General features: G+C 36.4%; 1 protein-coding gene across 7 annotated transcripts in view; it reads left to right on the top strand.

Annotated features, from left to right (window-relative positions):
- Nucleotides 1-511: 511 nt before the first annotated feature.
- Nucleotides 512-23,300, top strand: part of NR3C1 (nuclear receptor subfamily 3 group C member 1) — a 125,589-nt gene continuing 102,800 nt past the window's right edge. Inside the window, exons 1-2 of one of the 7 annotated variants that reach the window (XM_074291707.1) lie at nt 512-739; nt 4,827-5,996. In XM_074291707.1, coding sequence (XP_074147808.1) covers nt 4,840-5,996 — 1,157 coding nt within the window. In that variant the 5' untranslated portion in view covers nt 512-739; nt 4,827-4,839. Of the gene's footprint in view, nt 740-1,112; nt 1,324-1,823; nt 2,252-2,627; nt 2,650-4,826; nt 5,997-23,300 lie in introns of those variants that run through there. The other 6 variants (XM_074291702.1, XM_074291706.1, XM_074291703.1 and 3 more) reach the window with 6 other exon arrangements.

Raw genomic sequence — 23,300 nt, 5'->3', positions numbered from 1 at the left:
AACGCTGTCCCGCAAGAGTTAAACTCGTGGTTCACTCAGACCTTTGGCGGGGGGAGGGGGGGAAGGGGGAGGTGTCTAACGGGAACTATTGCAAGGAGTTTTTGCAGAAACTTGAAAAGATTTGCTGTCGGGGCTCAGTGAGGGGAGGAGGGAAGTGTAAGGAGCGAGGGAGGGGAAGGGTCAGTAGTGTACAAAGTGTAAGGTTTAGCAAATGTCACAACCATAATTGAGGGGAGGGGCCCCGACTTGCAATTTGGGCTGGAGCTGGGGTGGGAGAGGAGGTTAGATATGGGGAATGTGTGTAAGAGGTTGAGGATCCCTGTCATTCTCCGTGCAAGTCACTGTTTCACATTCAGTACCCCCATTCCCCTTCTTTCCACTCCAAAAGTACAGCGTGCGGGAGGGCTTTTTTGGTTTTGTTTTGTTTTGTTTTGTTTTGGGTTTTTTTTTTTTTTTTTTTTTTTTGGCTGGTAACTTCCTTTAAGTGAGAGCGATGGGAGGGGTGGAGGTTGAACTTGGCAGGCGACGCCTCCTCTCTTGCTGCTGCTGCTGCTGCCGCCGCCGCAGCGGCTCCGACTCGACTCGGGTGGGGGACCACAGAGAGGGAGGGTGGGTTTTGCTTTGCAACTTCTCCCAGCTCAAGATAAAGGTGGCGGGGAGCGGCGGCTGCAGACTTCGCTGCACAGACGATGCGTGGGTGGGGGGAACCTTCATGCATGCAACTCTCTCGGGGCCAAATGTACGTATGCTATTTCTTCCTCCTCCCCCCCCCCTTTAAATGTTTGCCCGAGGGCGTGTCCGTCGGTCAAGTCTGTGAGATAGACTTCTTTCTGTACCGCACCGTTCCCCCCTCTCAGCCTCCTCCTCCCACCCTAAATGTGTGGCTTGGGGGCTGCTCACTGCCTCCACCACCTCCTCCTTATGGATCGAGAACTGTATTCCCTTCTAGGCGTCTTTTCCTAAGTGAGACACTTAAAGTATCTCGTGCTGGTCCCTGCGGACCACCCCCGCCTGGTTTTCCCTTGGAGACAGCCGGCCCTCGGGTCGGCCCCGTGGCTCAGGCCTCTGGACTTTGTGCACTGGGCACTGCCCCCCCTCCGCCCAGCTCCAGCCCAGTTCCCTCGGAGTGGACAGCGGCCCTCGCCGGTCCACTGTCACATGCATCACCCACCGGGTATTCTTCGTCATCCCCGTCATCAGAATTGATCTTCTAAGTCAGCTCAGCCTGGAGAAATGGAGTAGGGTGGGGGCGGGAAGGAAGGGAGAAAAAGAAACTACACAAACTAAGCTTCTCTGCTTTCTCTCCCTCCCCAGAAAGACCAGGTCTGTCGCAGCCTCGTTTATTTTTGTTTTTTATTTTCCTTTGGAGATGAAGGGCAGAAGGGTGAAGAGGAGGGGAGGGCACTACGCGCGTGCAGAGACTGGGTTTGAAATGCAATAAATATTGCTTAGCTTCTGTAGTCTGTGCTGCAGGGAGGTGAGCCTATATGTGGGGACCGGGGTAGGAGAGGTAGGGGCTCCGTGTGCAAAGGAGGTGGTGGGAGTTAAGTTGCTACCAAGAAGGAGAAGGAGGAGGCGCCGGCTGCCGGACTGGACTGCGTTCGAGGGGCTTGGGGAGCTGAGCGTGCGATTGCAATTGCTCACAATCACCAACAGGTTGCATCGTTCCCCGCCAGCTGCTGCCCCTCAGGCTTCGTACACGCTGGGAGCGGCGAAATATGTGAGTGTGTGTGCGTGTGTGCATGTGCGTGTGTGTATGTGGATGTGGCGCCGCCTCCTCCTCCTCCTCCCCTCCGCCCCCACCTCGGTCCAACTCTCCCTCTGTCTCTCTACAACCAGGCAGCCTTTTCCCGTGTCCTCCCTCCCCTTCTTCTTCTCCTCCTCCTCCTCCATTTTGCTAGCTCGGTCTGTGACTAGAGCCCGAGTCACCGCCCGCCTGTCGGGGACGGCTGAAAGTGGGTGTAAGAAGGAGAAGAAGGGTGGGAGGGCTCCGGGGAGAAGAAATGTACCTATAAACAACAGTCCAGAAGACCCGAAGAAGGGCCGAGGACTGTTCTTGGCGGTGTGGGAAAAGGGCAAGACTTTTTAAATTGGGATTCTCCCCCTTTTCCCCCCATGGAAAAGGGGGCGGCTGTTTACTTCCTTTTTTTAGAAAAATATTTTTTCCTCCTTTCACACGCTAAGTTGTTTGTTTCGGCCGTGGTGGGAGCTGTGGAAGGTGGCGGGAGAACTGGCTGGACCCCTAGATGAGGTAAGAGGCAGATGGAGAAAAGGGGGGGTTACGGGTGCTTGTTACCTCTGCCCCCTTCCCCCAAAGCCCTGAGAGTCTTTCTTGGCAAGGCACTGAATCCTAGGGGGCGGCTTTGAATCTTGAAAACTTTTATTAACTGGGGGAGGGGGGAGGAGAGTGGGGAGGGGTTGAGTAGGGAGATTTGACAGTGACGAAAGGACAGAAAAAGGGTGACAGTGCTTGCTCCCTCCCCCTCGCCACCCCCCTGCCATGCTCGGGTGCGTGGGGTGGACGGGGAGGAAGCTGAGCTTGTACTTTCGGACCGAGAGGCTGAAATAATGCCTCTCGGCGTGGGCTCCAAGCTCCCTGGCGGGGAAGTCGGGGCCCCCAAGCCTCAGGTTGAGTTAATACCGTACTAGGCAAGCCGCAATATTCCTCCCCCCCTTCTCTCTGCCACCCCTTATTTTTCTTCCCTGAGGGTTTATACCTATTTTTATCCTAAACGCGCAAAAAAAGAAATAGTGTCTTAACTCTTTTCTTTCCCGAAAATGTTAACTGTTGCCTAGGATTGATTAGAATTTCCGTCCATGCTAAGACGTGTCTCCTTTCTGAGCTCTCTGCAAGGGTGGATTTTTTTTTTTTTTTTTTTTTTTTTTTTTTCGGGTACGAAAGAGGCTGTCAGCCTGAAAGTTGTAGACTTCTCTTAGGGGCTGGTGTTATCTTGCAGAAGTGGGCGTGTCGGAGAAAGAGCTCTACAGGTCTCGACACATTTCTAGACACTTCGCGCTTTTGTGGGGGTTTCTTCCTTCCAATTAGATTATGAGTGCTTTGGTTTTTGTTGTTGTTTTTTTCCTTTTTCCTATTTTCGTGGTTAGACGGTTTTCAAAACCGACCTTTCCTTGAGTTATTTTGTAGTCTGAGATTTTTGACGGACTTTAGTTTTGATGTTTTTTATTTTGGCTGTAAATGTGCCACTTTGGTTGAAACGCTGTGGTGCCACTTTAGGTATTTGGGTATTGTTCATAAAGACCGGTTAATGTTGTAGATTCATTCCTGACTTTAAACTAAGAAAAATATTGCTTGAAGGACAATTTTGTCGTTCGCCCCCCGCCCCCCACCCCAAACCCCTCTGCCGCCGCCGAACTGGGTGTTGTTATGGTTTCGGGTTTGAAGGCAGCTGTCAGGAAAGCCCGTGGAAATTCATTAGACTCCATTTGATACCTTGTGTGTGTTTAGAGATCATTATCAAGTAAACGTAGCAGAGGGACTAGAAGGTTAAACCTCATGCAGTCAAGATGTTATTGCAGCACCTTACTCCACCCACCTTCAGCCTCTCTCCCACCCCTGTACCCAGGGACCCTACTGTGCAACTAGCTATCAAGTTTATAATTTTTAACTTCCTGCAGAAAAGTTTTTTTCCTATTGGAGTAGATTTGACTAAATCGTCCTAAATATTTATATCAGCCTTTTCGGACCTTTCAGATAATTTTAATTATTAAATGGATTCTCAATTTAGCTCTCTACTGAAGGCATGATTTTCTAATATCTTCTTAGACGGCCAATGGATTTTTTTTTTTAAGAGATGAATGAAGGTTTAGAATACAGTGAGTTTTATTTATTGTGGATTCCCCCCCCCCAGACCCTCTAGCCCGCTCAGTCATATTATCTGGATCTTATAGTTTTCCTTCACTTTTTTCTTTTCAATGCTCTAAATTATGTTTCAAAGGGGAGAAATGCAGTGAGCTCAGAATAGGATATACTAGTGGTTACAGAAAACTATATATTAATAGATATATAATGTAACATACCTACACACTATAATGTACTACCAGCATGAATCAGTGATAACTTTTATATTTACATTTCAAACAAATGCACATTTTTGTCAGAAAAATATTTTTTTCTAGTTTGGCCCCTTGAAATGTAAACTATCGTTAGCTTATATTAAGCCAGGCTTGTTTTTCATTGTGAATATCCAGAATTAAGTCCTGAATTACTATGTCACTATGATGGAGTTTAAAATGGGAACATTTTCCTTTGTCCAGGAGATTAGCAGATTGGCAGTGTTGGTTTATTAGAATGGAGTAGAGGATTCATTGCAGGTAGTAATATTGATAGGTATTAGGTAAAGGGTTAAATGGAATTGGAAAATTTAGGGAATAAATATCAGGATTCTTGTACAGTATTTTCTCTTGCAGTCTTAATTAAAAAGTGTTAGGTTTTAGTCATTTCCCCACCTTTCCTGACATTGATATATAATCTTTTAAAATAATCATTTTAATTTAAATAATTACAGGCATCATTATACATTATATTTTTATATGAATGAACAAGTAAATGTCAAAATATCACGTTGTAATTTGGCTGTTAGTTTGGTAGATGATCTGTAATTGTATAGAATGCTACATTTGATGAAGCAGAGGAAAGTTGATTATAACTCTGGAAAGAAACTGCCCTTAGGGTAATGAGGAGTAAGATTAGTAAAATCCATACATGTTGAGCTTCTTTCATATTATAAACCTAATCCTATCATTGAAACCCTGATGTGAATGTATTGGTGACTTATTTAGTTATGGTATATATGTTCTTTTTCTAGCTGGTATTAACTGATGGACTCAAAAGAATCGTTAAGTCCCTCCCTTGGAGAAGAAACCACCAAAAGTATACATGGTCGGAAGAGAGGAAATGTAATGGACTTTTATAAACCGATAAGGGGTGGAGCTACTGTCAAGATTCCTGCATCTTCAGCCTCACTGGCTACTGCTTCTCAATCAGACTCTAAGCAGCAACCTCTTTTGGTTGACTATTCTAAAGGATCAGCAAGCAGTGCACAGCAGCCAGACTTATCCAAGGCAGTCTCTCTATCAATGGGACTCTATATGGGTGACACAGATACAAAAGTAATGGGAAATGATCTGGTATTTCCTCAGCAGGGCCAAATTGGTGAAACAGATTTTAGGCTTCTTGAAGAGAGCATCGCAAACCTCAGTAAGTCGTCGAGGGTACCCCAAAGCCCCAAGAGTTCAACATCTACTACAGATAATGAATTTCCAACAACATCTAATTTTGATAAAGCTTTAGAAAAGCCGACTTTTAAAAAGGGCCCGATTGGCACTTCTGATGGCAATGCAAAATTGTATACTGAAGACCAAAGTACCTTTGATATTTTACAGGATTTGGAATTGTCTGCTGGGTCCCCAAATAAGGAGGCAAATGAGAGCCCATGGAGGTTAGACCCCTTGTTAGACGAAAACTGTTTGCTTTCTCCTTTAGCAACAGATGAGTCATTTCTTTTAGAAGGAAATGCAGATGAAGACTGCAAGCCTCTTATTTTGCCGGACACTAAGCCTAAAATTATGGAGCAGGGGGGTCTGATTTTACCCAGTTCTAATATACCATTGCCTCAAGTGAAAACAGAAAAGGAAGATTTTATTGAACTTTGTACTCCTGGCGTAATTAAACAGGAGAAATTGGGCCCAGTTTACTGTCAAGGAAGTTTTTCTGGGACAAATATAATTGGAAACAAGATGTCTGCCATTTCTGTTCATGGTGTGAGTACCTCTGGGGGACAGATGTACCACTACGACTTGAATACTTCATCCCTTTCTCAGCAACAGGATCACAAGCCTGTATTTAATGTCATTCCACCCATTCCTGTTGGTTCAGAAAATTGGAATAGGTGCCAGGGATCTGGAGATGACAACTTGACTTCCTTGGGAACTTTGAATTTCACCAATCGATCTGTTTTTTCTAATGGATATTCAAGGTAAGAGTCATATGAATATTTTTTAAAAGGATAGGTCTAAGGTAATTTGATTTTTTTTTTCAATGTGTTCACTGTTTTTGAATGACTCTCATACTCCCTTAGGTGGGACATAAAAGCAGAGGGCATCACTTTTGCCCAAATTTAAGTGTCTTCATTATAGTGTATGCTGAATTCACTGATTGTTACAGGATATATAATTTTATTACAATGTAAAGGTGCTTTTATATTAAAATAAGCTAATGAAAACATCAAGCTTCTATACTTACATATTTATGAATAATGTTATTTTTTGCTAGCATTGTGAAAGGAGTGAAGATTTAAAAATTAGAATGATCAGCACTGAGGCCTGCTGGCTATCCAGAATGCTTGTTGCAGAACTTGTTTTTGTTTTTGACTTTTATGGAATGTTAGTAGTACATGGTAGGCACGCTGCAGAATACTGAATAAGACATGGTTCCTGCCCATAGGTCTCAGAATATAAATTAAACAAGAAGCTTACACTTATCAGTCCCTTTGGGGACTTTTCAGTGTTGCTGAAAATTCTCAAATTCACACTTGAATACAGGTTTTGTGGAGCTTGTGTTCTTAAGATGTCACTTGCTTGGTTTACTGTCTCAATTGTCAGGTCATTAAAAGCTTTCTTGATCTTGGGATTTAATTTTCAACCCTGTTTTCCAGGTGCATATTTTTGATAGGAAACAGTTTCAATCCATAATAATGAAACAAAAGGTTTTGACTTTTAACATATTTCAGTTTAGTAGAGAAATATTGTGGTTTGTAGTCTTTTGCTAGGAAGAAATGTCAAGAATAATATTGATTCAATTTTCTTTGTATGTGATACTGTGTCATATTTCCTCTTGAGTATTAATATTGTTTTGTATTCTTGTTTACTTCTTTTTGAGGATTTTATATCTGGCCCACATTTTTTTGTTTCAGCCACATTTTACACTGGGTAGCTCTTTCCACAATTCTATGTTGGGAATGTTTTTGTTTGTTAAGAAAGCTAGATAATTTTGTAGATTTCTAAAAGATTTGATCTTTGTAAACAATAATTTCTAAAATGATTCTAAAAAATTTGGTCAAGTAAACAAAATCAAAAATTTCTATGTTTTACTTAAAACTTTCTAATTATGTTTTGTTTAAGTAATATTTCTTATTTGGAAGAAAATAGTTTGTATTCATTATCTTTGTGAATTGAGGTTTGTAAAATTGATAAGGGTCATTAGGAGTTTGTATTTGAGAGTAAAGCATTTGAGAGTAAATTTTGCATTTAGAGACTTCTTTTACTATATTTGTTTACATCTAGAAATTTGGGGCAGTAAAACCTGTGATTGTACATATTTGACTCTCTGAATAGAGATCCTCCATTAATTTGCAGGTTGTGAAAAGCTGTAACCATGCCATGAGAAATGTTATGTTTTGTGAAACACTTGAGGATTATCAGAGTATTTTGTGCTCATAATGCTTTCATTTTCCTTGCCCAAATATTAAATGTATGAAACAAGAAACATCCTTTTGCATTCAGGGTGAACACAGAAGATTTTATATATATATATATATATATATATATATATATATATATATATATATATATATATATATATATATATATATATATATATATATATATATATATATATATATATATATATATGTATGTATGTATGTATATAAAAGATTATAAGTGAACACACTTATCTTGTGAATAATAATTGCTCCCAAGTTCATAGCACTTTGTAATTCTCCTAATAATATAAATTCTTAATGGATTGTCTTCATAACTCTGAAAAGGAAGTATTATTATCTTGTTTATTCAATGACCTGGGGCATTCCTTCTGTATCTTTGCCCCTGTGTCAGAGGAGGAAGTTGGACTAGGTCCCCTCTAAAGAAGACCCTGTTAGCTCTCAACTTTCTCTGAATCTACTTGATGCGATTATTTTTTACTTAATGCTCTTCAGTGTTTCCAATTAAACGGATGGTGAGTTGGGCAACTTCCTTTGGTAACTTTTCTTTGGAAATTTTATACATTATGGCATTAACTTAGTTGGAACTAGAATTACTCAGAAGAGAAATTCACTCAGATAAATTCAAACAATGTTTCTTTTCAGTTTCAATGTTTCTTTGATTCAGATTGAATCAATCTATTGTTTTCAAATGAGCAACATTGATATGACTCAAAATGGTTGCTTTTCTATTGTGCCTTTATATTATTGGGCTCTAGTTAAACATTAGTCTTGACTGGATGGACCCTTAGAGAACAATTTAAAGTTAATTTGGAAATGACAACTAGATATTATTCCTAATATTTTCATTGCAAATGTAAAATTAGTAAAAGAAAAAAAAAACCACTTATTCGATCTTAACTCCCTTTTAGCATTTCTTTTTCAGAGTAATTAAAATTTTAGCTATAAATTACACTTCTGGAAATTCCTTAAATTTGTGTCTAAAGCATTGAGTAATCGCAAAGTACATACTTATCATTAGTAAGATTAAAAGATGAAGCATCTTGCTTAATTAAGCCTTAGAGTCAAGGGCTTATTGATAGGTAAACAATAAAGGTCCTTCAACTTCATTCTGTCCAGGTTAACATAAGAAAAATGAGTTAGAAGGTTCCAAATTAACCTATGAAAAGTCCACATATAACATTGATAGGAAGATATTGCCTTATGACTAATTTTTCAGATTTTTTTGCGTTTGATGTTGAAACTATGTTGTAAAGAGGTGAAAGAGAACTAGGTTGTTTGATGTTTATTGTGTTCATTTGTTTGTTTTTTGTTGTTGTTTTGTAGTATTCTTAAGATTCTCATTGTAAAATATTGACTGCTTTTAAAAGGGCTAAATTAACAGGAGGAACCATGTAAGAGAAAGATCAACTTTGACAGCCTGTTCAATTTGCAGTTTAGGCTTCTAGTAGTGAGAGGGAAGAAGTCAAGTTTGTTGGTTTGGTAATACTTCTGTTAACCGTACTACATTATTAACTTTATTAGAGGGAGAAGAGAATATTGATGATCTTGAGGTGTCATATGGATATAAAGCCTGAGTAGTGAAAATTTGTCTTTATCTTGCCTATTGACTGACATAGTGCTGCAAAGACGTCAGAAAATTCTGTTTGAGGTTTTGTCAGAGAAAAGGGGAAGGATTTTTTTTTTAAAAGGTTTGTATTAGTGAAAAGGGGAAGGATTCTTTTACAATCACTAGTAATGTCATTCTTAATGGAAACTTTTCTAAGGAGTAATTAATAAAATTAAATATTATTTTTTTCTTTCCCTCCTTCCCTTCCTTCTCATCCATCTTCCTTCCTTTCCTTTCTCTCTCTTGTTCATTTCTTCCTTCTTTTTTTTCTTTGACATCTTTACAATCTCTTCTCTTAATACTGGTTACTTCTGTGCCTTTTGAAATTAATTTATTCTGTGAAATTCAGTCATGTAGAAAGATTGAATGTGTTGTAAATGCTGGTTTTGTTTGATTTTGGTTCTTTTTATATTGTAGTTACTAAGAAGAAATTGAGAGATTTGTATTGTACTTTAATATATATATATATTTTCATTGTTCCTTTATAGTCTCCTTATTCCTTCATTTGAAAATAAAAAGAGTTCCTATATTTTATAGGAGTTGGAGGGTGGGAGGAAATTTCATAGCAAAATTTCTCTGACAAAGCTTCTTTCTATCACTAAGATAACTAGATACGTTAAGGTTGAGTGCCCTTAGGATGGAAATGTTAAGACTTGCTTAAAATAATTAATAGATTTCATTGAAATTTCTTCCCATGATATTTTTGAATTACTCAATTGCATCTTATAATTAATAACATAATTTAAATTTATATGTCGTGCTGTCACACAGCTAGTAAGTATCTGAGATTAAATTTGTATGTCTTCCTAACTCCAAATCTGGCACTCCACTGCATCACCTCGTTGCCAACTTTAAATTTAGGTTTTATTTATATTATAGCTTTGAGACCCTGATAAAGTTACTTAACCTTTCTCTGGTCCTTAGTTTCCTCATCAATAAAATTAGGAGGCTAGACTTGACCTGTGAGGCCCTCTTCTAGCTCTAAATCAATAATTGATCCTATGATCCTATAATCAGATTAGAAAGGGTCTTTGGGATATTGTTCAAGGAGAGTCTTACATTTGGATATTTTTTTTTTCATGTGAAAGACTTAAACATGAAAATATGAGCACTGATATATTAATTAATTATCTAAGCACTGATATATTAATTGATTGATTATCTAAGCCTGGGTCTTTCCCGTATCTCCCAGATGACAGAACTAGTAGATATTATATTAGTAAATAGAAGTAGAAGTTTATGATATTTAGAATAAACCCAATCAGCACTTTTGAAAAATATGGATATGTTTTCTTCTCTTTGATAATTAGGTGATGATTACTAGTCTCAATAGGAATTAATCTTGATATGTATATGTATCTTTTATAAAACTTAGATATGTGACATATAAATGTTTCTTTGAATTTGGTCTCTATGTTCATTTTGGTGCTAGAGTAATTTGGTATATCATTTCGTAGAGTATACCTTTTTCAATACACATTAAAATATTTTGAGGGAAAGAAAGTAAATTTTATTCCATGTTATCTGGTAAAGAGCAAACTAGCAAAATATACTGGTGAAATTTAATATATTACTATAGTATACACATAAATAAACACAGACATAACTTTGAGATACACATACATATTAGTATGTGTTAAATAGGCAAAGTGAATTTAATACTGTGCTGCATTGCACTTTCTCCCCTTGAGGAGCCTTAAAACTGCATGAATAAATGAGCACTGATAGTATATTTATATGAAGTAAGAATTAATAATAATAGTGACAAAATGAATGGGTACAGGGCAATACGTTGTAGTTGAAAACATTATGTAAAGATTTTTCAATATTTTCTTTCAATTTTTATCTGCAAATAGTAATTCTGTGTTTTTATAGGAGATTTTAAAAAATCATACCTAATAATAGCAGCTTATTTAAGTTCTGACAGGTCCTAGTTCTCTGATTCTTTTCTACATTAGCTTCTATTTCTGTATTACATGTTTTATAGAAAATTAAAATACTCCTGTGTTAAAATGCCACTTAAAAAGAGAAATCTTTAACATTCTGTATAGTTTTTCTTTGGGTTTGTTTTTTATTCATTTCAATGCTAAGGCAATTTGAAGTATGACTTCTTATATTTCTTTCCAATTTATATTAAACTATTTTGGAAGGAAGGAGAGCAGATTTTTCCACTTCAGTCTTAGAGTAGTAAAGATGAGAAATCTAATCTCAAAATACTTTTATCTATTTAAACAACAAGCAAAATTCAGTTTTCTTAAGCAAAATTTTAATCCTACTATTGTAATTTTTTGGATATTTTTATTATTAGGATTTCCCTGAGGATTTTAGGTTAGCATGGGGGAGGGTAGAAGGGATAGTGTAGAATGGTGGCAGATTGCCAAAATTAAGATAAATTTAGCAAAGTAAAAACAGTTCCTGAATCAGCAGCATCTATAGCCAGTGGAGAGAAACTTGAAGCAGGAAGTGACTTTTTACATAAGGGAATTGATGTACAGTGGGTGGAAGGAGAGTGGGAAAAGAGGTGGATAAGGATTTTGATTTGACCATTGCTAAGTTGAGATCAAAATTAATAGTGATTCTAAAACCTGTAATTGGATGTTTTCTTAAAGGATAAAATTGCTATATTTAAATACTTTTAGAATGTTTCTGCCAAGGTGATTTTTATTTGTCCCATATTTATTGAAACTTTTGTCTGAGAAAACAATATACAATGAGATTTCTTTAAAGAACATAATTAAAATTGTATATACTAAATTCCTTAGTTAAACTTAGTTGTTGTATTGCTTTCCAGTTAACATAAGTAAAGTGAATTTTTATATAATAATATCTATACAGGATAAATTATGGTTCCTAAAAGCACTAGACACTAATTTAATTAACCTATTTATATGACTGTAGTCCTTACATTCAATTATTTTGTGATGAAAGTGTGTCATCCTTTAATTTTATCTTTGTGTCGCTTTAAATATTAATGACTTAATGTGGATTGTTGAGTGTACTACTTTTGAAAAACAAAATTAATTTTCAACTTTTTTAGTTCTGTTAAAGAGCTTTAATTCTGCTTTTTTAAAAAAATTAATGTGTGAAGGATTAATGGTGTCTACATTACAGCTTGTGGTTGCTTAGTAGTGAAAGCAAACTATATACTTATTCCGTGTGTTCTACAGTGGTCTAAAATTTTACATAAAGGTAAATTGAAAATCTAATGATCTAGTTAGAGTTATTGCTTAATGTATTTTTTTCACCTTGAATTTTCATTTTCAGGAGTATAGTAGCTCCTTTTATTAAAAAGCTAGCCTTTATTCCAATTGATTTCATAATACTCAACAGTAATATTTGACAATGGCCATTATGAAAGTTTATTTGGTGGCCAGGTTTTGAAAGCTATTGTGAAATGACATCCAATTTAGCAACTAATTTATTTCATGTTGGTTGGAGTAGTGCAATGACTTATGACCTTATGGTTATCACATGATGATCCTTACAGCTGTGTCATTTGAACAAATTTCAGTTTTTGTTTTGGTTTTTAATTAGGAAAGGGAAAAGAATTCCACAGTTTTAGGCATTTCAAATTGTAGGCTTGAAGCTTTGTTTTGCTTCCTCCTTTCTTCCATCTACCCAAGAATATCTTTCCAAACAATATAATTTCTGCTTCCCATTTTTTTCCATTGAAAATCTTCATCAAATCTCAAAAATATCAAGAATCAATATTAAGAATAATTTTATGATATTCATTATTGGTGAGAGTAGAAATATGATTGAGGTAAAGAGGAAGCAAAGCAGTATTTGTAGAAAATTAAAAAAAAAAAAAAGTAGGAGATACTTCAAAAGACCCGTGGTTTCACTAGTATGGGTACTGTCTCTACCTATAATGATTCTTTGGTAGTACTTGGCATTTTGCAACTGTTTAATAAATGTTTGATAGTTTGGTAGATAGTTTTCAACATAAAATGTCACTATGGCTGAACATGTCAGCACCATGTGGGCAGCATGGTAGTGAGCCTCTACAAACTTAACTACAATGTTAGTCATATGATAAAACATATAGTCCACTGCAGGCCCATGCTTGAAACCTTTCTAACTTGTTAAAGCCTGTAGAAGCTTGTAGTCTGCTAGCATAATCCTTTGAAGACCCCAGGTCACCTCCACACCCTTGTGAAGCACTATAGTAGAACTTGGCTGGAGGTGACCCTGGGTTCTCAAAAAGTATGCCAGTTGGAATGCAAAGAACTGAAATGCACTTTTAAATTTAGCATTACAGAGTGTCAGCTACCTCTTCACCTAGCGATGCCACATAGTGAAGACTTCATAAACATTTTGTTGAATTGCTGGCAAACTTGAAGATGGGGGAAGAGGTGAATTAAAGAGGGAAAAGAAAAAGCATAGAAAAAAGAACATAGAATTTGTTGTCCAAGTTCTGAATTTTATATCTTGTAGTGTATGGTCAAATCTTTTAATTTCTTAGTGCTTACACTTTTACATTTCAAAAATGTGGATAATAGTAATATTGCTGCTGTTATACCAGAAAACACAAGTACAATAGAACTGTTGCTAAGAATCCTTTTTCACATAAGAGCTTCTTTCACTGGGTGAGGGATTAGACTAAGTGATGCATAAGGTCTCTTCCACTCTCAAGACTCTATAGAGTCTTAGATTCCACAGTAAAACATGAAATATTTCAGGACCTTTTGTTGGATGCAATTTTGTAAAGCCTTTGATAGAAAATAAATCAACGAAGAGGAGGCAGAACTATTCCAGAAATACATGAAAAGCAGATCTCTTGATTCACAGTTTGTTGTCATTCTGTCATGTCTGGCTCTTGGTGACCCTACTTGGGGTTTCCTTAGCAAAATTACTGGAGTGTTTTGACATTTCCTTCAGCTCATTTTACAGTTGAGAAAACTGAGGAAAACAGAGTTGAGTGACTTGCTCAGGGTCACAAAGCTAAGAAGTTCTAAGGTCCAATTTGTATTCAGGAAAATGAGTCTTCCTGATTCCAGTGAACTCTGTCCACTGCACCATTTAGCTTCCCTTTGACCAATCAGGCCTTTTAAAATTACCTACCAGCCATTGTGCCAATGCCTCAAAACCAAAAATTCCTTAAAAGAGTTTGTTTTTAAAGGGGAGACAACATATGCATATGTAAATATGTGCAAAATATATACAAAATAACTTCAAGGTAATTTGAAGGTGAAGGCACTGGAAGCTGGCAGGGGGATTCTTTGAAGAAAGGACTCTAAGAGTAGAAGTGAGGAGGGTGTGCATTCTAAACATAGGGGACAGATTGTGCAAAGATCATGAAGACAGGCAGTGGAATGTTGTATGTGTAAGGTACAAGAAGAAAGGCTAGTTTGAGTGAAATGAAGAGTTCATGAAATAAGACATAAGGCTGGAAAAGTAGTTGGAACCATTTTACAAAAGATTTAAAATGCTAAATCCAGTGTTTGCATTCCATGCTTGAAATGATCAAGAGCAATTGGAGTTTATCAACTCTCTACTTTAGGAATGTAACTGGGAACTGTATGGAAGATGAATTGGAAAGGGGAAAGCTATCTGACAGGTAGGCTTCTAAGAAGGCTACTTCCCTGTGGCAGTCCATGTGAAATGTGATAAAACCCTAAATTGATGTGGAGGGCAGGTAGCTGGAGAAAAGTAGACACAAAGAACTTTGTAGGTATAAAAGAGTTGCATCTGAATAGATAAAAGTGAAATGAGGGGAAATAAGAAGTTAAGGAAAACTCTTTTGCAAACTTAAAAGGAAAGCATGTTGCTAAGATGGGGAAAGGAACTCTATTTTGGACTTGTTGAACTTAATGTGCCTATAGGATATTTAGTTGGAAATGTTTGGTAATGTGCAATTGGAGTGTAGGAGGGAGATTTGAACTTATTTTCTTATTCTATTCCTTAGCTTCCTTATCTGTTTAAAAATAATGAGATAATAGGTGATATCTAAGAGGTCCTTTCAGGCTCAAAATCTTATTACCCCTTGATTTTAGAATAGAAAAAGGGAAAAAATAGGATTGAGTACAGGTTTGCTTCACTGGTCTGAAAGGAATGGACAATACATAAACACTAATAAATTAGGAATGAACAGATCACAATCTTTAAAAATAATATTGTTAATCTGTTGTATATAATTCATCATTATAAGCATTATGGGTTTAAATCATGGTTCTTGTTGAATTATAAAAGGTTTAAGAAGAAGCAGAATATGATATGATACCATTTCCTTTAATATTTTGGATAGTCTCTTTGTTGATAATAGTAATAAATTACAGCAGGCATTTTATAGAAACTTAAGGTTTATAAAGCATTCAATATGCTTTACATCACTTAAGCTTTACAACAAACAACCCTATGAGAGATTTACCTTTAATATCCCCATTTCATAGATGAAAACTCCTGGTCTTTAGAGAGAGTAATTTTGCCTAGGGTCACATAGCTCATAGGTATCTAAATTAGTCTTTGAACCCAAATTTTCCTGACTCCAAGTTTGGCATTCTATCCACAATGCTACACTGCCTCCTTACTAAATGGTATCTTTATTTTCATTTAGGAAATATCAAAAGGGGAAAAGTACCGTATCAGCTGAGGTAGGAGACAGGGAGGGGTTAAAAGAGGTGTGAAGCAATTGTGTTTTCTTTGTAAAATATTAGAAGAGGAAAAAAGCAAAGGAAATGGTGTCAACAGAGAAATATTACTACTATAAACCAAAGTAGAGACTTTATACTGCTTATAAGGAAATCAGTGTTAGGAGATTGACGTGTGGCTTTATCTAAATATATGTTGACAAAATATGTTCTTTTTGTTGTAGACATTAGTCTTAAGGTTATCTTAAGACTTTGGAATGAACTTTTTTTTTCTTTACTATTAAGTTTTTAGAATAGTCCTAATTTCTTTGGAAAAACTATTTTGTAAGAATGGATAATGAAGAGTTTTGGTGGTGGCAGTGTTATTGTTGTTTTTGTACTAAAATTTTTATTGAACTAAAGTTTTTTAAAAGTCAAGTAATGGTGTAAAAATATTTTAATGCACCTTTTTTTTTTAATTTTAAGATACTTTGGGTTTTCTCATAATAGAAACTTTCTCCTTATATTTTTCATTCATGAATGAACTGGGAAAATATTTTTAATAAATATGTATTCACTGTAAAATCATATTTACATATTTGTTTATGTAAATTTAAAAAAAAAAAAAAAACATTTACTTATTTTCCTGAGGCAGTTGTGGTTAAGTGACTTGCCTGAATGAAGAAGACAAGTTAAGTGTCTGATGGGTTTGAACTCAGGTCCTCCTGACTTCAGGCTGGTGCTCTATCTATTATACCAACTAGCTGCCCCTAAAGTCATATTTATTTATTTGATCACTGAAATATCAATCTGATGGAATTTACCATGTACTGAATGTCGGCTTATATTCATTAAATACTCTGAACAAAGCAGTCTTTCTTGGGCATATTATCATGAAGCTGACTTGCAAAGAACATTGGATAAAGTCTAAAAGCTTGAGTTCAAATTCAGGCTTTTCTATCTGTGGATATCTATTTCTGCTTATCTATTCAGAGTCTTTAAGTTTGAATTCTGAACCCAATCATCCTCATCCTACCCCACATAAAAATTTTAGAAGTCACTTTTTTACCTTCTGGGAATAACACTGAAAGTTGTGAAAGGTAGGAAAATACAAGTAATAATGTCATCTCTTTTAAAAAATGAGGAAATCAAGATTCATTGTGTGTGACCTTAGTTAAAGGTCCTTAACCTCTCCAAGTCAGAGATTTACATGAACTGCTGCTGAGTGAAATGAGCAGGACCAGGAGATCATTATATACTTCAACAACAATACTATATAATAATCAATTCTGATGGACGAGGCCCTCTTCAACAATGAAATGAGCCAAATCAGTTCCAATAGAGCAGTAATGAACTGAATCAGCTACACTCAGTGAAAGAATTCTGGGAGATAACTATGAACCACTACATAGAATTCCCAGTCCCTCTATTTTTGTCTGCCTACATTTTTTACTTCCTTCACAGGCTAATTGTACACTGTTTCAAAGTCCGATTCTTTTTGTACAGCAAAATAACTGTTTGGACATGTATACATATATTGTATTTAACTTATACTTTAACGTATTTTACATATATTGGTCAACCTGCCATCTGGGGGAAGAGGGTGGGGGGAAGGGGGGGGAAAGTTGAAACAAAAGGTTTTGCAATTGTCAATACTGGAAAACTACCCATGCATAAAATTTTTGTAAAAATAAAAAAAAAAAAAAAAACCCTCTCCAGGTCTCAGTTTCTTTTTAACATGAAATGGTTAGACTAGATCACAGTTCAAACATGTCATAAACCTGTGACAAAACAAAATGAAAAAATCAAATATCTGGTTTAATTAGGAAGTTTGAAATACTGTACATTTTATGGTGTGTATTTTATGGCGATGTGTGCTATCTCACTCCCTGATTAATTTTAAATCATGATTATGCCATCCCTAAAGTTATAGAAAGACTTAATTCACAGTAAATTTTACTTTTTATTTAGACCAAATCCCAAACATTATATGGGCTGCAAGAGAGGTAATACAAATTACATATGAAAATCTTTGAAAATCAAAATTATAATGTCACATTTCAAAAAGTTAAGCATATTTGGCAGGAACATTCAAAAGGAAACATCAAAAGATATTTGGAGGAGAAGAAGATAGATGGTAGCTGAAACAAGGGGAAAAAAATCAAATAAAGACTCTGTGGGGCAGCCAGGTGGTGTAGTGGATAGAGCACCAGCCCTGAAGTCAAGAGGACCTGAGTTCAACTCTTGTCTCAGACACTTAACACTTCCTGGCTGTGTGACCCTAGGCAAGTCACTTAACCCCAATTGCCTCAAAAAAATAAATAAATAAATAAATAAAGACTCTGAGAAATAAATTGTTGTAAAATTGAAGGGTGGGAGATGGGAAAAGGGCCAAGGACTCTAGAGCCCTGGAAGATATCCAAACAGAATAGTTACAGAAGAAATAGAATGAACAGTTGTAAAATCCGGAGACAGCAATCTCAGAATCTAAAAAAGGAGACACAATGAACTTTATTCAGTAAAAAGTAATAGATGAGAGATAATTGAACTAGGTTCAGATTTGAGTGTTTATTTCTGATGTCAGTCTTTAGAACAGTTAAAGATTTCTAAAAGGATACAAGAAAATTAGTGAAAGGCAGGGAGAAAAGAGATGAGAAAAATTACTGATTAATTGAAACAATGAATAATAAAGGGGCCAATAGACTAACAACAGTTGATTGAACAATGGTAGCAACAAAAGTATTTGAAAATTAGATTTCAAGGATAAGAACACCTCTTAATGAACCTACTATTACATGGTGAGCCTCCAAATCTTGGTCAGGAAAAGCATACTCAGCAATATAACATTACTGTTTTTCCCTTTGCTTTATGTCTCTCATATCCATCTTCTTTCCATTTCATCTGCCAACACCTTAGTTCAAAATCTCATTCTCTTTAGTCTGGCCTATTATAATAACCCCCTAACTGCCTCTAATCTCTTTTTCCATCTCCACCCCAATGCATCCTATACATTGCATCAGAATGACATTCCTTAGAACAGTTCTGATTGTGTCATTCATTGTCTTCAAAAATCTAACAACTTCCTGATACCTATTAAATAAATGGTGTAGTGGGTAGAGCCTTGGGCCTAGAAGTCAAGAAGCTAGCTGTATGATCCTAGGCAAGTCATTTAACTCAGTTTCCTCATCTGTAACATGAACTGGAAGAAGAAAAGGCAAACTACTTTAGTATCTTGGCCCAGAAAACCCCAAAAGGAGTCATAAAGAGTCAAAGACTACTGAAAAACAACTAAATAACATCAAGTTCTTTTACCTCATGCTTTCAAAGTCCTCCATTTAAAAGGTACCTTTTAAATATTATCTTCCAATATTCATTCTTATAAAATGTCAGCATTTTGTTTTCTCAAACATCTTTTCCCCTCATCTCCTTGTCTTTGCTCACAAAGTTCCTTCTGCATGGAATGCCCTTTCTCTGAGACTATCTGTCCATTTCTTGACTATCTTTAAAGATCCGGCCTAAATACTCTGTCACCCACAAAGCTTTTCTGGTACCCTGAAGTTGAGAATGATGATGAGGGGAGCCCCAAAACTCTTTCTCTTTCTCTCTGTCTTTGGGAATGAGCCATGAGGTAGAGCACTTGAGAAGCTCCTTCAAGGAGACTTTCTCCTTGAATCCTGCCATTGTAAAGACCCCTCCGGAGGACCAAGAGCTTCATTCTGGTATCTAGTAGGGCTAGCTGAATAGGAGTTGGAGATTCTAACCTCACTGAATTGGAGAAACACCCATTTAATTCTAAGATTTTTTATTCAATTCCAGCTCAAACTCCACCCACAGCCCCCATCTGGAGCAGGCCTCTGGCTTGTAGCCAAAGGCTTCTATTATAAAAATGGCAATTTTAAACCTAATCCTCACAGAGGACCTAATAATCCATGGCATATTAGCAAACTCTGCCCACTGGAATCAGAGTTACCTTCTCTTTATACTCACCTATTTCTCTAAAAAGACTTTATATCTCTCTGCCAGGATTGCTCTACTAGAAACTTTACTTCTCTGTTGGGACCTTACAACTAAGGAATTCAGTCTTTCTACTCATGCATAGCAAAGGCTGACTTCCCAATGCCAATAATAAACTTCTTTTTATCAGTCTAGCTTTTTAGGTTGGTAAATTCCTTTATGAAGGATCTCTGCACCGCCAGAAGGGGGATTCCCAAAACTCCCTACCTTGCACCAAATCCTAAGGGGAGTTAGGGGAGCCAAACCTCTTCATTTGGTTCTCTGAACCCCGATCCTTCCACTAACCTCTTTATTTAACTCCCTGACCACCAGGAACCCTAATCTTATCATTTGGTTCTAATGAGGGAAAGGAAAGGGGGAACCCCATTTGTCGGCACATAGATCCCATGAGGTGCAGTGTCCCCTGTAAAATGAATTTACGGGCCGAAAACCTAGATTGATAAATAAAAGGTTTATTGTAGGAATTTGGAAGTAAAGCTCAGTTAGAAAGACACCAGGGCCAAAGGTGGCCGTTGGCGGGCAGGGACCCTTATATGGCTGGAAGGATACCATGTGTAGGCTGGGAGGGCTCCTGCAATGAGGGCTTCCAGCTTGTTTCTGTTATACCCAAAAGATGATGGGCGGTACCCAGTTCTGGCAGGCTTTTCAGTTAGCCCAAATCAGGTGAGGGCTGGGAGAAGCTGAGCTGAGAGTGGGGGGCTGGGCCCAGATATTCAAAGGGTGCCTTTGAACAGAATTTGTGAATCAAGGTCAGTCATGGGTTGGGCAATTAGGAATCTTAAAGGGACCCCAACCCTCATCAGTTCCCTGAATCTAATCTCGTCAATCTCACCTTTCTTTGAACACACATAACAACACCATGTACCTCTCTTAATACATTTTTGCATAATAACTTGTAGTATAATTGGATATATTTCTCATCTTTCCTATTGAAATCTAAGTTTCACGAGGGCACTTTGATTCTCTTATCCATCCATCTTATTATCTTCATAGCAGTTTACAAATATGGAATGTTAATAAATTATTTTATTCACTACTCACTACATCAATTAGTTAATCAGTAAGCATTTATTATGTGACTACTATGTAATTAATACTGTAATAGGAACTGGGGATACTCAGACAAAACCAAAATTGCCCCTACCCCTTTCTGTTGGGAGGATGCAATATGCAGATATACAATGCAATACAAAATTTATAAATTTATACAAAGTAATTGAGGTAAGGGAGGGAAAGAAAGGAGGAGAAGGGACAAATAACTTGGGCAGCTCTATCCAAAAAGGCATTCTCTATGATTTAAAGGAAGTTAGGAATTCTATGAGGTCAAATGAAGAGGGACTGGGTTCTCAGATTTCTGATACTGATCTATAGTTTTGTAATATTGGTCTATGGTTTTCCTCCTTTGCTTCATCTTTTCCTGGCTTAGGTATTAGTCTCAGGAGAAATCTAGTAGAATTGTTTCCTTCTCAGTTTTTGAAACTAAATTATGTAGTGTTGGCATTAATTGTTCCTTAAAATTTGGGAAAATTCTTACTGCTAATCTTTTAGATTCAGGAGGGTTATCCATTTTGTTTTGTTTTGTTTTAAGGTTTTGTTTTATTTTGGTTTTTTGGTAGTTTCTTTACAATTCTACTTCATTTTCTAAGATTGGATTATTGAAGGTGTCTATTTGGTCTTCTATTAGTTTGGATATTTTATATTTTTGAAGATAATTCAGTATTACTTCCCCTAAACATATAACTGCATAGTAGTTTGTGACAAATTCTTGGTTAATTCTATTTGTATGTGTGTGTGATTTTAATTTGCTCATTTGCAGTTTTGTTGATTTAAGTTTTTTGAGGGAGTATGTTACTAAATGGGGTAGCCGTGCAAAGGTGTATGTGGTAAAGAGATAGCAAGCCAGTTTTGCTAAAAAGAGAATACATGAAGGGGAACAAAATGAACTAAGACAAGAAAGGTATATGGGAACCATATTGTGAAGGACTTAAAATGCCAAGCTGAGATGACTTTGTATTTTATCCTAGAGGCAACAGGAAGCCATTGAAGATTTTTTAAGTATGATGCCATGGTCAACTTTATCTGTGTTTTCTGAGTATTAATTAGGGAATTGTAAAGGAGTCAGATGGGGGGGGAGGAGCATAGAAGGGTCTTGTCTTCCTCCTTCCATTCTAGAGTTTTTAATTTGAAAAGTGAATGCTTTTAGTTGATTGATGGAGAATCTAACCTCTAATCAGGCTTATATTTTGGCATGATGCTTAAAGAGGAACTGAGAAGGCATATGTGGTAGATGTTTTGTTGACATGACTCCTTTTTTCCCCTGACAAGTTCCTCTGCTGAGCCCTCCCATTTTGCTAGTACTAAAGCCTACATGGTTAAAGTATTGTAGAAAAAGTCTTTCAATCAGACAAATTTTGCATGCTTTGGGCAAGATATGGAACTTAAGGATATCATTCAAGCTCAATAGTTGTGTTCACTGTATATAACTGTGTTTCTTCCTGTGTTTTCTTTTTTAGGAAGATTATTAATCCATTGGGAGCTAAAGAATTCTGTTAAAGCCAAAGAATTCTATTGTCTGTATAAGTAGGAAAAATTGTTTCTTGCAATTCATAATGAATTAAATCATTTTAGAATACATGTTATAATTAAAAGCAGCTGTAGTCAGCTTGGATTTGGAAACAATCAGGCATTCAAGTAAAATAATTGTGCTTAACCTCAGTAGTTATCATCTGGCCATGTTAGTCTGTAATACCATAGAAGCAGACAGGCTGAAGCAGTAAACCTCAGAAAAACAGAATTCATGGATCAAGTCATGTAATTCATCCTTACCACAGAGACATGTAAATTGATTGAGGATTTTTGTCTTGCTCTTCTTGTCTGAATGTGCTTGTATGTGACATTTGTCTAAAATAGCTAATCACATTTGGGACTTCTGCTTATTCAGTTTCAGTGATGATGGGGCCATTTATTAAACCTGTTAAGGAAATTAGTTTGTAAAGAAAGTACATGAAAAAGAAAAAAGAAATTTTAGATCTAACAAATTACTTTAGTGAATGCTAGTATTCAAAATGTCCAGTAAACCATCCCTTGGTCTTTTTTTTTTTTTTTTAAATTAAATGTCCACTTTATGAATTTGAATTCTTTTTTTATTAAGAATTTGTATTTTTATTAAGGTAATATAGGGAATATCCATTATAACTCTCAAATAAGATCATTAGTAATTAGTCATCCTAAAGATTTTGGAAATGCCTTGTGGCTGTGTTATTCTCAATTAATGAATCTCTATTTTATATATATGTACTGCATATATTTATGTGCTAGATAGGATCATGTTTGTAGGCCACCTACTAATATGAGTGAATGAATAACAAAAATGTATTTATTATTTAGTGCTTTAGCTAAGCACTAAAGATATAAATGGAAAAGCAAGGCAGTCCCAGTTATCAAAAAACTTAAATTATAATAGAAGAAAACAATACATGTAGGAGATTTTTCACTTGTTATAGATTTCAGGTGCAAGTCAAAAGGAAAGGCCCAAGTATACTTTGAATTCTACTTGTTCTAGTGCTATTCCAATGCCCAAATAAGAGAATAACTTTTTTTTTTCTTGCTCTTGGCCTATAAAGAAAATTTTATCACTTCTCCTATAGA

This window comes from Sminthopsis crassicaudata, chromosome 2 (genome assembly GCF_048593235.1).
Source record: "Sminthopsis crassicaudata isolate SCR6 chromosome 2, ASM4859323v1, whole genome shotgun sequence".
Classification (NCBI taxonomy): Eukaryota; Metazoa; Chordata; class Mammalia; order Dasyuromorphia; family Dasyuridae; genus Sminthopsis; species Sminthopsis crassicaudata.
The sequence above is the reverse complement of the archived record's forward strand: the minus strand, read 5'-3'. Positions and strand labels throughout refer to the sequence as shown.